A 15,219-nucleotide genomic window follows, 5' to 3' on the forward strand; every position below is an offset into this window, starting at 1 on the left:
CTAAAAGGGCTTCCTTGCTCAGATCCATAGCTTAAACCTTGGAGTGTTTCACGTTCTTGGGCTGCAAGATGGGGGAGGGGCTTAATTAGAGGATTTCAAGATGTGCCAAAGGTTCCACTCTCCCCCCCTCCCACCTCAGGTGGGGCTCAAGACACAAGGGAGAAAAACATTCCACTGAAATCTTTTGACGGTCCCTCTCCCCCCCCCCCAGGGAGATAGGAATTCTGTGAAAAATATAAAAAGGGGGCCAAAGTTCCCATGGACGTTAAAAAAAAAAAAAGAAAAGAAAAAAGGAAAGCATAAAGAACGTGGTTGAAAAGGACAGGCTTGAAAACAGAAGACTATGGAAATAGGACTCTCGTATTTAACAATAAAATGTCCAAGACAGCACAAATCAAAACCCCAAGCCCTCTTTAGTCGTTTCTAAGAAACCTTCAGCCCTTTAAGAGCCTTTCTAAGAGTGGTTGGGGATGGCTGTTAGAAGTGGCAGTTGAGGACGGGCAGTTGGGAGTTGGGAGCATCTCACTAGGAGATTGTGATGACAACTCCCACCCCACCCCCCCCAGGAGATCCTGGGTTTTCCTGTGGGAAAAGCCATCATCAGACACCCCATCCCCCTTCTATCATGGCGTGGAAGGAATAATATAAAAAAGGAACTGCCTGCCTCAGATGGAGACTTGGACCCGAGATGCATGCTCTAAGGAATGGCCAATTATTATTCCCCACTGCCCAGGCGTGTAAGAGCAGGAGAAACGTGGCCAGGAAGAGAGAAAAGCGGTGGGCCGCGTGCCATTCTGCACCCTTTTCTCCTCCTGCATCCAAGGACAGGAGTGCACGATGCCCGGAGTCATTGCTCTGCACCAAGTGGGTGGGTGCTCAGGTCACAGTTAATGAACGGAATAACATTCAGACTGGGGAAGGAACCCGCAGCCCCCGCCCCTGCCTTTTTCCCTAACTCCTTTCTTCCCTGCCTTCCCTTTCCCTAGGGGCCCCTTCAAAGCCTAATCCTCCCAGACCCAACCCCCCCCCTCCTCAACTCCCTGCAGCTTCCCTCCTTTCCCCGGGCTGAGAGGCTTCTCCCTCCAAACACCCTGGGCCTCCTCCTTTCAGCTCTCTCCCGCCCCTCCCTCCCTCCCTCCCTCCCTCCCGCAGCAGCTCCTAGCTCCCTCCCCTCCGCGCCCTGAATGGCGGCTTCGGCCCCTTTCACAATAGCGCCCCCTCCTCTCGCCTCCTTTTTCCCTCCCTCCCGCTGCCCTCCCGGGCGCATGCGCTCTGCGCTCGGCGGCAGCGGTGGCTCCGGCTCCGGGAGACTCCGTTTTTTTTAAAGGGAAACGCGAAGGCACCGGGGGCGGTGAAGGGGGTGGGGACCCCCAGGCAGTGGAGACCCTCGGGGGGGAGGGAGGCAGCGGCGACGACCAACCCCACCAGGCGGCGGGCCCACCCCGCACCCCCCTCCTGAGGAGGGGGGGGGCCATGGAGGCGCGGGGCGGCTGAGGCGAGCTCCAGGGCGGGGGGCCGGGGCCGGGCGGCGGCAGCAGCGGCGGCGGACTCTGGGGATGAGCCCGGGGGCGGCCGGGTGCGGGCTCCCGCCTCCCAGGCGCAGGCGGAGGCGGCAGCGGCAGAGGCAGCAACAGCGGCTGCGGGGCCCCCATGGGCGGGCGGCGCGCCCCAGCCGCGGCCTCGACTTCTCCTCACGGGGGCGGGATGGCGCCCCGGCCCGGGGGGAGCAGCGCTAGCCGAGGCCCGGGGCCGCGCCGCTGAACCCAGCGTCGCGCTAGCCGAGCCCAGCCTGCCCAGCGCTCCAGCTCCCGTTCCCACCTGCCCTCGCCCCCCAGCGCAGCCCAGCCCAGCCCGCGCCCTCCGCCCCGGGCCACCATGACCATGAGATCGGCCGTGTTCAAGGCGGCCGCGGCGCCCGCCGGCGGCAACCCCGAGCAGCAGCAGCGGCTGGACTACGAGCGGGCGGCGGCGCTGGGCGGGCCCGAAGAGGAGCCCGGACCGCCCGAAGCCCAGTTTCTCTCCCGCCACCGTAAGCTCAAAGAGTCCGGGCCGCCCGTGGCCTCCTCGCAAGGGGGAAGCCCGGTTCCTTCCCCGGTCGGAGGCGGCGGCGGCGGCGGCGGAGGAGGAGGAGGAGGAGGAAGCGGCGGCGGCGGCGGCAAGGGCCGGAGCTTGGTGCTGCCGGCCGGGGCGGCCCCGGGGCAGCAGGAGGAGAGTTGGGGCGGCTCCGTGCCCCTGCCATGCCCGCCCCCCGCCACGAAGCAAGCCGGGGTCGGGGGGGAGCCGGCCGCGGCCGGGTCGGGCTGTAGCCCCCGCCCCAAGTACCAAGCGGTGCTGCCCGGCCAGACGGGCTCCCAGGTGGCGGTGGCCGCGGACAAGGGTGGGGCCACCCCTCCCGCCGCCACCGCCTCGGACTCGGCGGGACCCCCGCCGCTCCCTCCGGCCGGGCCGCCGCCCCTGCCGCCCGCCGCCGCCACCGTCACCGCCGCCGCCGCCGCAGGAACCCTGGCGGCCTCGGAGGGGCGATGGAAGAGCGTGAGGAAAAGCCCCCTCGGGGGCGGCGGCGGCTCGGGTGCCAGCAGCCAGGCCGCCTGCCTCAAGCAGATCCTCCTGCTGCAGCTGGACCTCATCGAGCAGCAGCAGCAGCAGCTGCAGGCCAAGGAGAAGGAGATCGAGGAGCTCAAGACCGAGAGGGATTCGGTACGGGACGGGTTAATCGCGGTTCGGCTGCTGGGGGAGCGGTGCGCATGCTCCCCCTGGAGGAGGGGGTGGGTGGCGGGGTTAAAGGGCATCGCATGGTTGGGGGCGGTGAAGGGCCGTGGGCCACCTAGAGTTAACTTGGGGTGGCGGCGGGGGCTGCGGCTACGGCCGCGATGTAGGTGGCGGTGCGCATGTTTCTCTAGAGAGACAGGGACCGGGGTTAAAGGGCAAAGGCATGGCGAGGCGGGAGGGAAGGCTTTGCGCATTAAGGGGTTAAAATGGTAGCTCTGGGTTTGGGAAAAGCTGAAGAGAGAAGGGACCCCGGCAACTAGGAGGTTAAACATTCGGTGGAGGGGGGCGCACTGAAAGGCGCTGTGGGGTGCCTAATGTGGGGCTGTGGTGGAAGGGGTTAACTTAAAGGGCTACTGGGTTTCTAATGCATTGTGGGGGAGGGAGGCAGCAGCTGCTGCTCGAGCCACTGCAGCAACATCCTTGGCAGGAGGGGTAACTGGCCCTTTTGTGGCAGGAGGTCTTGGGGTGACAGAGTGAAATCCCACCTTAGATCCTAAAGAAAATTATAGCGAACTCATCACTGCCTGTTCTGGGGGAAGGGTCTGCAGTGCGAACTGAGCTGTAAAAACACACCCATGCCCGAAGAACCCCCGTTTTGAGCTTGAGTACTGGCTGTTTGAGGCTGGATGAGGTCTCCATAGAACGTTGCAAGGGAGAACACGTTGAATGTATTAGAAAAAAGCAAAATCCTCATTTTAGGAATTTCAGAATAATAAAAAGTGCTTTAATATGTTGTCTTTTTCTTGGAGGAAAAGAATATCCAGCCATATTTTAACAATTGGTAATTGAAGATACATCCATTTTAAAGACCACTCCATCTCCTTGAAATGTCGCTTAGCAGTGGGGTACCGTGGTCTAACGCAGTCCAGGTCCCCATAACCTGAGGCTTTGCAGCTGCCTAAAAATAAACCTGTTCCCTATTTCTACACTTGTCATGTTAAGGCTGCAGTGGATTTTTTTTTTTTTTTTTTTTTTTTGGCTTTGTGTGCGCCAGGGGATGAGCAGGGGAGCAGAGTGGCATTGCCGTTTTGTTTGCTTTCCAAATGACTCGGATCAGACGGCAGTCTATCCTTTTATTCGAGGGTGCAGTCTGCAAGGTGGGATGGGAGCTGGGACAGGTCTCCTCAAAACATTTCATGGTGTTGATTTGTGGAAGTTACCCAACATGGAGGTGGCCCTGCTCTGCTACTGTACTGCAGTCAAAGGGTGTGATGGTACTGTAATTACAACACATCCTATCCTTACGTGAGGGACTTGGAGGGGAGGGGGGCTGGTCGGGAGGAGGGGGAAGAGAAGAAATCAAGGAAATGTCACCCACAATCCGTGGTTAAGTAACGTTGAGGCTGTGACTCAAAACAGATACCAGGAGATGAATTGAGAGTTATGGCTGACACTGGGGGGCCCTTTCTGCTGATTGTCGAGGTCTCTGCTCAGTTCCTGAGGTAATGGTCCCTACGAACTGCTCTCCTAGGCAGAAAGAGTGGGGTGAGTTGAGGATAAAAGAGTGTCAGTCTTAACTTGGCGTTCACTGCTTCTGTTGTGTATTGCAGTCTTAGCGTTGCTTAAGCTTCTTTCTCTTATTCCATTTTTGTTGGCCTCTGAACTGGAATCTTTGCAGCTGAATGGGTATAATGGAGGTAGCACTGATTACTGGGTAACTAAAAGGAAATTCTTGTTTCAGATTATGGATTGAATGGTTGGCACCTTTTCTCCAAATATTTTAATTTGAAATATTGAATGGTAGTAAAGGCCTCCATCCTTTTTATTTGATGATTTTTAGCCCCCTTTTTTCTTTATTTTTTTTATTTTAGGATGGGGGGGAGAATTATCAGTATTCTTAGGATGGCATATAAGTCATTTATGGCAATTGACCTCAGATACAAAGATTACATTCAGGATTTCTCTCTCATGATCGCTGGGATTTTAAGGAATTGATTTCTTTTCCAAATGCTTCACATGGAGGACTTATTGTTTTCCAATTAGCAGTAAGATCCTCAGAGCACCTTCTGTTGTAAGCTCTTGAATTCATGCACAAATTTAAATCTAAATTCTTGTATATGAGATTTTGGGAAGGTACATCTTAGAAGAAGAATGGAGATAAAGAAGGTGGGGTCTAGGGAAATTTGGGACCTACCAAAGGTGAGTTCTGAAAACTCCATTGCTGATTTGGGTCTGCTTTATTGGCAACACAAGATCAGAACAGTGAAAGAAGAGGAAGGTTCTCCTGCCTTTGGGAAGCATCTCCTGCCAGAGCAAGATGTATCCTGTATTGACTGTATCCTGTTTAACCCCTACAACTAATGGTAGATCTTGTCTCCCATATCTTGTATGTTAAGCATTTTTTAAACTGATGTTTGTCTGTTAATGGAAAATTAGTTGGATCTGAAAGGGAAGGGGGAAATAGCATGATCCTGCCTCCCAAATAGGACTGAGGAACTGTGTTTGTTCTTTATGTTAAACCTATGTTTTGTAACTTTTTCCTTTGTAGCTCCTTGCTCGGATTGAACGTATGGAAAGACGGATGCAGCTGGTGAAGAAGGATAACGAGAAAGAGAGGCACAGGCTGCTTCAAGGCTATGAGACTGAAGACCGGGAGGAGCCTGAACTATCTGAGAAGATTGAGCTGGAGTGCCAGACTGAACTTTCAGAGGGGGCCCAGGCCCTGCCATCGAAACCTTTCTCATGTGGACGGAGTGGGAAGGGACACAAAAGGTAACATAGCTGTCCCTCCTAGCACTTGAGGCCTAGGGCAAGAACTTCTGCCTCCCAGGAGGCCTATGTCTGGGGTGAGAAGACTCCCAGGCTGGGACACGGTGGGGCAGAGGCAAAGAGGCCTCTCCCCCAGACAATCCCAGCAATCAAGTCAGCCAGAGTTTTAGTTGCCTTTTGTGCACTGGGCACATGGGCTGGTTCACAGGAGCCACAAAGACAAATCAGTCCCATGAAGATGGCATGACAGAACTACAGATAAGGTGGACAGAGAGCTCCAGGGTCTCTGTGTGACTCTGGTCAAGTCACTTTACCTGTCTGCCTCAGTTTCCTCTTCTGTAAAATGGGGATAAGAAATGCACCAGAACTGTTATGAAGATCAAATGAGATAATACTTATAAAATGCTTAGCACTGAGCAGGTACTATTTAATTGTTTCATACAGTAGAGAGGCTAGTTTTCTAATCTCTACTGATGAAAAGCATAGGAAATACCCTAAGTGCTCTAGGGATGCTGAGATGGGAGGACTCATTTTCTCATAAATTAGGGGACAGGACCAGAGGCTTCCTGAACCTGAATGCTCTGGGGATGTGGCTCTGCTACTTGTTGAGGTTAGAAGAAGCTTTGGAGAAAGTGTTGGGGTTTAGATAGAGATAGATGAAAAGGATGAAGCCTGAAAGCAAAGGGAAAGTATTTTTGTGGTTGGTATTTTTTTTTGTTCTTTTGTTTTTTTTTTTACTGAGGAGGCAATTGGGGTTAAGTGACTTCCCCAGGGTCACACAGCTAGGAAGTATTAAGTATCTGAGGTTGGATTTGAACTCAGGTCCTCCTGACTTCAGGGCTGGTGCTCTATCTACCGCACCACTTAGCTGTTCAATAGGCAAGATTTAGGAGCAAGAGAGTAAGGAAATGGAAGAAGGAATGGAAGAGAGCATTGGTGACTTTATGCCATGAGCTGGATAGTAGGGAGTCTGCTTGTAATTTTTGCTTTAAGAATTTATGCCAGTGCATGTTGCAAAGGTAAGATTCCTGAACATTGGCATTTGGGGACAGAGGGGGCCAAAGTTCTTACCATGTTTCATGAAATTTCATTCAGAAATTATTACATTGGATTTATGTCTTTCCCCTTTCAATAGGAAATCCTCATTTGGAAGTGCTGAGAGAAAGACTCCAGTTAAAAAGCTGGCTGCTGAATTTTCAAAAGTCAAAACAAAAACTCCTAAGCACTCTCCTGTTAAAGAGGAACCGTGTGGCTCCTTATCTGAAACTGTGTGTAGACGTGAACTGAGGAGCCAGGAGACTCCAGAAAAATCCCGATCTTCAGTGGACACCCCCCCTAAACTCTCTGTCCCCCAGAAGGCACCCAGCACTCACCCCAAGGAGAAAGCCTTCACAAGCGAGTTAGAAGAATTGCCGTACCTTTCCACCACAGAAATGTACTTATGTCGTTGGCACCAGCCTCCCCCATCACCATTACCATTACGGGAACCCTCTCCAAAGAAGGAGGAGACTGTAGCAAGTAAGGCATAGCGAACACTTGCTCTTATACCCTAGTGGTGGCAGTCAAGCTAACATGTGAAAATGCCATTGGCATTTTTAAAAAGGTACAATCAATAAAGCAGCGTTCTGTCAAGAATGTGTAAGTTAACAGCCAGAGACAGACACTGTGCAGGCATTGCAAATAGATGGGATTATTGAAAAATGTATTCAATGTATTTGCCTGCTTATAGCCCTGAGACATGTATTTGACAGTAAGTTGCTTCTCACATGAGCACCAGACTTGGGAGTGTAGTCTCCAGAAACTTGCCTGCCCTCTGAGGAATGGGGGGGGGGGGTGTGTTTCTGTGCTCTGAAATGCATAGAATTTACACTTTGTCATGTATAACTGTTCCTGCAACTGATAATTATGTAAAGCCTCAGAGGTTAGGTTCTGGGTGCTTTCAGGGACTAAAGAGTATTTTAGGAATGGGGAGACAGTTTGAACCAGGGAGGTTCACTTTTGGGTCTTCCCTCTTCAACTGTTCAAACACTCAATTGTATCTTAGTTTTGGTCTGAGGGGGCAAGAGGTATCCCCTAAAGACCAGTAGTTCAATTTTTTTCTTATTATGTTTTACAAAGGGTCTAAAATGTGAACTTACTTTAATTTCAGGTAGCCTATTGGTTATTGATATATTTAAATAAAATGAAATAATAAGGACTCTCTTAGGGGTATCTGAGCTATTGGAAGGGGGGAGAGGAACAGTACCTTTATCATCTCCTTTCTCTGCTTCCCTCCCTCCCTCTATGGCTTTCCTACCCAGGTGCTTTTATACCATCCATGCCAAACTGTAACTTGAATGCTCCTTGTCATAGAATTTGAGCCTGTTAGTCACTGTGGGTGCTCCAGAGTGCTGGGAAACCTTCTGGAATAGAGTTGCAACCTTGTTAGGTTTTGTTCCTAGCAGGCATGGGGATGGGAATCCATTCTAGAAAGGAAAGTGCAGTCTCCAGACTTTATCCATCTGTTTTAGTGCTGAAATTGGAATAGTGGAGAGAGATTGTTCTTGATTTCACTGGACCTCTGAATTTAAGTAGGTGGGAGGAAGGGTTAGGCCAGAATCCTGAATTAGGTCTGGATTTCTTTTTGGTTCAGTCAGATGAACAGGTTCGTCCTTTTTTGCTTCACCTTGTCATAGCAACACCATATAGCAATATAAAGAACAATGGGGAACAGCTCCCCATCCATTGAGGAAAATGGCTGAGCTGGAAGGACTGTTCTTTGGCCTGCCTGATTTTGAAAATTAAACTTCAATTGTAAACAGTTTCCTTGAGATGATGGGGGAAAGCAGGGACTGAAAGATCTGATTTGGGAACACCTGAATCCATTGAACAGAGAAAACTGTGAATACATAATATGAATCATTCTTGATGGCCCTTTTTCATGTGAAATGTTTTCTTCCAAGGGAACCAGGGTTTCTGGCCTAGATCAGCTAAGGGGTAGTCTATGTGAAGGGGAAGAGGACATTGTTAAAGAAGAAAGAACACATCAGCAAGTCTTAAAAACACCAATCTTGTATTTGAAAATTTGGGGGGGGATTGAAAAAACTCTTACTCACCTGCCAAGTTCTGAGGTTAGGGTTTTATATCCTTGGTCATCAACTCTTGCAAAGAAGCCACCCTAAATAATGAAGAGAGAGAAGAAATCTCAGTGTAAATGCTGGTGGGCTTATTTTGCCTCTTTTTCTTACTTCCTCCCCCCTTCTTAAGAAAGAGAATTTTTCCCCGCCTACCTTCCCAAAAAAGAACTCCAAATTTCTTTACTGCTGATTTCTTTCTTCCATATTGAGTGTAGGGTTTTTTTTTCCCCCCCTTTTACACTGAGATTTTTCTTCTTTCCTGCATTATTTAGGATGTCTGATGCCATCAAGTGTTGCAGGAGAAACTTCAGTCTTGGCTGGTGAGTAGAATAGGAATCTTGCTGGCTGGGGCCTTGGGTGGGTGCTGGGAGGCTGAAAGCTACATTCTTTATTCTTTCATATTTGGGGAAAATAAGGTTGTTTAGGAGATAAAGTTCTCAAAATTACAACAAAATATCAGTTCTTTTTCAGGAACCACAATTCCATTTTATGAGTGGACAGTTATGGGCTTAGTTTTTTGTTGGACTTTTCGTTGGTCAGACTGCACCGGTACTTGAGAATTTTATATACCATAGCAAGCACACTAATTACCTCCAGGAGAGTCCATAGAACGAATCCTTATTACCTAATAACATTTTTTTTTTTTTTTTTTTTTTTTTTTTTTGTCTGGGGAGACAACTTTTCTTAGCAAATAAAAGATGTCTTTTGTGATTTTGTTAATAGTTTTTATTTACCAGATATTTGCATGGGTAATTTTACAACATTGACAGTTGCCAAACCTTTTGTTCCAATTTTTCCCCTGCTTCCCACCTCCCTACCCCCCAGATAACAGGTTGACCAATACATGTTAAATATGTCTTTTGTGACTTTGAATTTAAGGACCTTTCTTCTTCCTCCCTCCCCCCTTTTTTTTTCCAGTTCCTTCTTGGAGGGACCACACTGTAGAGCCTCTGAGAGATCCAAATCCTTCAGAGCTCTTGGAGGTAGGTGTCAAGAAGAAACTGGTGTAGGAGAGACATTCGGGAGGAAATGTGGGTTTTAGTTGACTATTTCCATAGTCCCTGTCAATTTCCTGTGGGTTAGAATATTAGGCCTAGAAGAAATTTAAGAGATTATCTAGTCCAACTGCTTGATTTTCTTTGAAATAAGGATAGAGTCTGGACTCAGAAGAAACTCTCTGACAATGCAAGTGTCTTAGCTACCTGACTTGTTCAGGGTCTACATGATCATGTTGTAATAGAGTAAGAACTGGAAAGCAGGTTTTTTCTGGCTCCAGAGCTAGCTTTTGAACCCCTCCACTACACTGTAACAATCTGCCCCAGTAGGTTCTCCTAACTTACTACTGAAAGGAGGGAGGCATATTTTATCATTAGTTCTTCAGTATTCATTCCCGTTATTGATCAGAGGAGGAAACTGAGCTCAAAGGAGGGAAGTAACTGACCCCTGAGGTCACACATGTTAACTTGCCCAAAGCAACAGCTGCTGCTAAGCTACCAAGAAGAAATCAGGACAAAGGAGATTATAGTGATCTCTTCTGTTAGGCCATCCAGTCCCTCCCCATCATACTACTGCCTCCAGACCTGAACACCCAATCCAAGTAGTGTTGTACATGATTTTCCAGATCATGCCATGGCTTAGCATGGGCGATTCCAGTTTGATAGGAACTCTTTCCTGGTGGGAATCCCTGTGTGTGGGAGAGATTGGTCTGGAGGGGATGAACTCTTTTGTCATCAAGAAGTTCAGTCTCTGATGAGAGAGGGCAGATGGATATTATCTGCTAATAGAGGGCTTCGTGCCTCCTGTTGTCTACACAGAACCTGGATGACAGTGTGTTTTCCAAGCGGCATGCAAAATTGGAGCTGGATGAGAAGAGAAGGAAAAGGTAGGGCCTGAAATGGCCATCCTGGGGCTGGCTCCCCCTTGGGGACTGGAGGCCATCATCCACACAATGAAATGGTTTTGTCTTAAGCAGCTTGCCTAGATGCTGGAAGCCTGAGTTAGGTCATCCTATGGTTGACTCTTCAGGCAAAGGAAATAGTGGGGAAAGAAATGGCTGTGATAGGTGGGTGTAGTGAAGAACACTTTTGAATATAATTTTTTTATTAAAGCTTTTTATTTTCAAAATATACATAGTCTTCAACATTCACCCTTGCAAAACCTTGTGTTCCAAATTTTTTTCTCCCTCCTTTCCCTCCATCCCTTCCCCTAGATGACTGGTAATCTAATATATGTTAAATTAATGCCAGAAAATTCTGGTCTTCATGGTACCTAGTATTTTTTGGTGAGGTCTCTTGATTATGTGTTACAGGGAAGTCTCTCAATAACCTTTATTGAAAAGTAGCATAATATAATATTTGACAGTTATAGCATGTTAAAATGTGCAAAGTACTGTGCTTACATTCTTTCCTTGAGCCTCACGAGAACCCTGTTCTAGAGGAATTCTCATTTTACAAGTGAGGAAACTGAGGTTGGGAGGGGTTGGGTGACTTGCCCCTAATATTACAGGAGGCAGTGTTTAAGGTCTTGCTGACTACTCCAACTCTGACATGCCATGATTCACTCTCCTGTGTAGAGAGGCCCCCACAATTTTTATGCATAGCTATGGAATTTTCAGACTCTGCATAAGTATATAGATGCCTTGGCCCAGCTCTGTTTTTCAGTAGCTGGTTTGTTTTTTTCCAGATGGGATATTCAGAGGATCAGGGAACAAAGAATTTTACAGCGACTACAGCTCAGAATGTATAAAAAGAAAGGAATTCAGGAATCTGAGCCTGAGGTTACCTCATTTTTCCCTGAGCCAGATGATGGTAAGTTCCATGTACCCAATAGCAGGATTGTATTAAGAACAGTGTTACCAAATCTAGGGTACAGCATGCTTGGGTCTGTGGAACATATAAAGGTAGCTTAGTGTCTTTTTGACAATGCTTACTAAAAAGCTTCCATTTTCTACCCCATAGTTGAAAGTTTGCTGATTACCCCCTTCTTGCCTGTTGTAGCATTTGGGCGACCATTACCAAAATTGACCCCACAGTAAGTACCAGACTTTGCTTTCTTTCCATTTTTAAAAATTTCATTGGTGCTTTTTGTGTTATATATCAGTTATTTTCTTGTAAACAGTCCATCCTATTGACTCTATCACTCCCTGCATCCCCCACCTTTTCTTTATAACAAAACAAAATAATTAAGCAAAATTTAGCAGCATAATAATACATATTAATTTCACTCTTTTGGTCCTCCACCTCCTTACAAAGAGGAAGGAAGTATATTCTATTGTTCTCCAGGACATGATGGTTAATTGTGGTCACTGTTTGGCTGTTTTTTGCATTGTTTTCTTTTACATTATTATAGTAATTATTTATGTGGATTCATGGTTCTGCCTTTTTTGTTCTGTCCCAGTTCATATAATTTCCCCATGTTTTTCTGAATTCATCACATTCATCTCATGGTGTAATAATTATCCTAACATAGTACAGTATGTCCTGTCATTGTCCAACTGATGGGTACTTGCTTAATGTCCAGTCTCTTGTTACCTTAGAAAAAAAATCTTTTCTTTTCTTTTTCTTTCTTTTTTTTTTTTTTTTTTTTTTTAAAGCTTGGGTAGCTCACCTCCCCTAGTGAGATATAAGGTGGGACAAAGAGCCATGGTTCTTCTTTTAGAAATTGACTTTTGGAATGTAAAATCCCCTGAGATAAGAGTTAGGGGGATTGAGTTAGAAATACACACTCCATCTACTTTGCTACCAGGACAAACCTTGAGGAAGACGTACCTCAAGCCTGGCAAGGAGAAGTTGGGGTTTGATGTGACTCTAGTCCTGTCCTGAATCTCTTTCTCTCCCATTGCTGCCAGTTAATTTTTGCTATTTTTGCTAGGAATTTTGAGCTGCCCTGGTTGGATGAGCGCAGCCGCTGTAGGCTGGAGATCCAGAAAAAGCAGACACCTCACAGGACGTGTAGGAAATAACTGTGCTGGCGAGAGACCTTTATCTTCAGATGGTTATAACCTGCCATTCCCAGAGAATGGCTGAGACCTGTATATGTGACCCAGTTACCCAAACCTGTGTTCTCCTATCTATTATCACTCACTGATAATGCCCTTACATGCTTCCTTTGAGTTAAGGTGTTTTTGTTTTCGTCATTCTGTTTTCACAAAAACTCCTTTGTTGAGCTAATTTGGGGGATGGGATTTTGTTTGTTCTTGCCCATTTTATTTTGGGGAATAAGTTCTTGAGTTAAATCTGCAAGGCCCTCTCCAGCTGGAAGCTTCAAAGGGTCCTGTATTTGATTTTTAGTGGTCACTAGGTAGAGATTCTTGGTGAGCCAAACTTTGCCTAAAAAAGATGTATATTAGTATTCTGTGGCATTGGGCATGGTGGTGTCAATCCACCCTAAAATGGCTCAACTTTAGCTTAATGGCCAAATGAAAACTGGAGAATAATAAGATGATAGGCCCTTCTCATCGAGTAGAAAGAGGTCCAAGGAGCCAGTGGGCTTATTAGACAAGGATCCTTTTAAATCATTCTGTGATTTATCTTCATAGGAATGGGCGAGGGGAAGTTTAGTTATGGTTATTTTCTTGGTTAGTAAATTGAGTCCCATTCCATGTCCCTCTTCCTTCCCTTCTCAGTCCTCAAAAGCCTTTGTATCTTGTGAGTGGTAAAGAGAACGGGCTCTTAATTTACTAGCCCACCCTACCCTCATGGTGTAACCCAATAAAACCCGGTAGCCTGAATAACATGGCATTTGAGATGTCCGTGTGTCAAATCACTTCTGAAGTATTTCTTATTGAGACTCTTGTCCTTTTAGTTTGGTGGCGGGTAAAGATCTGGGGGGGTGGGGGGGAAGAGGAAATGCTTCTATGTACTTCATTTGGCTGACAAATATGTCTGCATATTGATGTACTTGATAGAATATTCTTTGTGAAAATAGAATTCTACACGCACAATATTGGTTCCTTTTTTTCCATTTTGTTTTAAGTGTTTCAGGGTAGCACTCCCAGGCAACTGTGTAAGAGACCTGTATTAGCTGGAGGGGAGATAGAGCCAAGGCTTCAGCTATAGGAATTGCATTTTGTTTTAGCCTTCAGGACTCTTGTGAGAATTGAGTTTCTAATCTCTGTGCAGTGAAGGGAAAAGGACTTGGATCCTTAAAGGAAATTTGCTGTACCTAAAACCATAAGCACTTTTAGGGGAGAAGTCAAAATAGAGGGTATGGCTAACCCCTTAGTGGAAATAGAATAGGACACCAGTGTCAGAAGGAAGAAGAGAAAAGTTTACTTCTTACACTGTTTTATCTTATGAGGTGTTGGTGTGCATTCCTTGGGTTTGAATCTTCAAAAGGATTCTCCCAGTAACACATACAGTATTCATGGAAGGTCTTAGAACTTTTTTTTTTTTTTTTTTTTTGGTGGGGTTGGAGTGAGCTATGGTTTTTTCATTAACTTCTCCTGCCAAGGAAAATGATCTACAACTGACCCTAATAGGCAGGTTAATGCAGCAAGGTGATAGAAGGAAAATAGGACTCCTTCTAACTGCCTTCAGCTAACACCTTAAAAAATTCAGGAGGAGATGTCCAGAAAAACCAGACCAGATTGTTTTTTATGTACTTTTTCTTTGCTTTCCTCAGTCTCTGTATCCCAGGCTGTTTGGTGTTCCTTATCTCACCTGGGGTACTAATGCATCATCATTTCCTGACATTGGAAAAGGAAGACTAGCCAATGCCTCTGCTTTCTTCTTCACTGTTTCTCCCTGGCTTCTGTCGTTTGTTATTTTGCTGAGACTCTAGTGGGGCCTACTTCAGCTGCTGGCTGAAGCGAGTTTGACCTTCAGCTTGTGTCCTACCCAAGGCATTTGTCAGGATTCTGAATTCTAGCTAGTATCTGAGGAATCTTTGAAGTGCTATCTGACCAGGCAGAAGCTGCTCCTGCACCCATGGTTTTCCCTGCCCTGCGGAGGTCTTGTTGTATCTTGCCCCACTGGCAGGTAGGCTTCTGCAGTTGTTTTCATGCTCACACATCCAGGTTTCCTGAGAAAAAGGGTCAGATTAGGCTAGCAAAGTACCAAAAGTTAAATTGACAGTGGGTGTTTATTAGAATGTGGGGAAAAAATAGTCTTATTTCTCCCTATATGGGATACAACACTGTGAAATTCAATCTTCAACTGAAGGCCCTGCAATTCTTTCCTATAACATAGTTCTTTGTTCTTAATATCTTGCTTTAACCAAGTTTAAGCTAGTGTTAATAAATTAAAAAGAAAAGCAACTTGTCTGTCCACTTATGCTTTTTTTGTTTTACACCCATTTCACACATTGTTGTCTGTGTTGTAATTCATACTTTTGATACCATTTCTGATGTGTAAAATTGGTTGTCTTGTAAATATCTTATAAAAATTCAATTGTAAATAAACTATTGTGGCTGTTAATTTTTTTGAATTTCTGCTTCAGTTTGTTAGATTTAACAGTGTTAATGGGGAGTATTAAACATTTCTGCCTGTATGTTTTAAAAAATTGAAAAAATCATTTTTTACAATAAAATAGAAAAAACAGCCATTGTTTTTCCTCTTTGTACAAAAGAACCACTCCTGCTGGCTGCCAGGGGTGCAGCTGTGCATTCCATCTTGTTTTGTGTCCC

The 15,219-nt window shown here is 46.5% G+C and overlaps 1 protein-coding gene across 3 annotated transcripts; it reads left to right on the forward strand.

Moving 5' to 3' along the window:
• Positions 1–1,734: 1,734 nt before the first annotated feature.
• Positions 1,735–15,133, forward strand: MSL1 (MSL complex subunit 1). Of its 3 annotated transcripts, none has more exons than XM_074261423.1 (9): positions 1,735–2,697; positions 5,258–5,481; positions 6,614–6,996; positions 8,867–8,914; positions 9,513–9,577; positions 10,409–10,476; positions 11,277–11,401; positions 11,552–11,624; positions 12,465–15,133. In XM_074261423.1, exons 1-9 carry the CDS (start codon positions 1,876–1,878, stop codon positions 12,553–12,555), a joined length of 1,899 nt encoding a protein of 632 aa, XP_074117524.1. In that variant the 5' UTR covers positions 1,735–1,875; the 3' UTR covers positions 12,556–15,133. The 3 variants fall into 3 exon arrangements, with proteins under 3 accessions (XP_074117524.1, XP_074117525.1, XP_074117527.1); XM_074261426.1 differs by lacking the exon at positions 1,735–2,697 and adding an exon at positions 4,980–5,072; XM_074261424.1 differs by lacking the exon at positions 8,867–8,914.
• The last annotated feature ends 86 nt before the right edge of the window (positions 15,134–15,219 follow it).

This window comes from Sminthopsis crassicaudata, chromosome 4 (assembly GCF_048593235.1).
Source record: "Sminthopsis crassicaudata isolate SCR6 chromosome 4, ASM4859323v1, whole genome shotgun sequence".
Taxonomy (NCBI): Eukaryota; Metazoa; Chordata; class Mammalia; order Dasyuromorphia; family Dasyuridae; genus Sminthopsis; species Sminthopsis crassicaudata.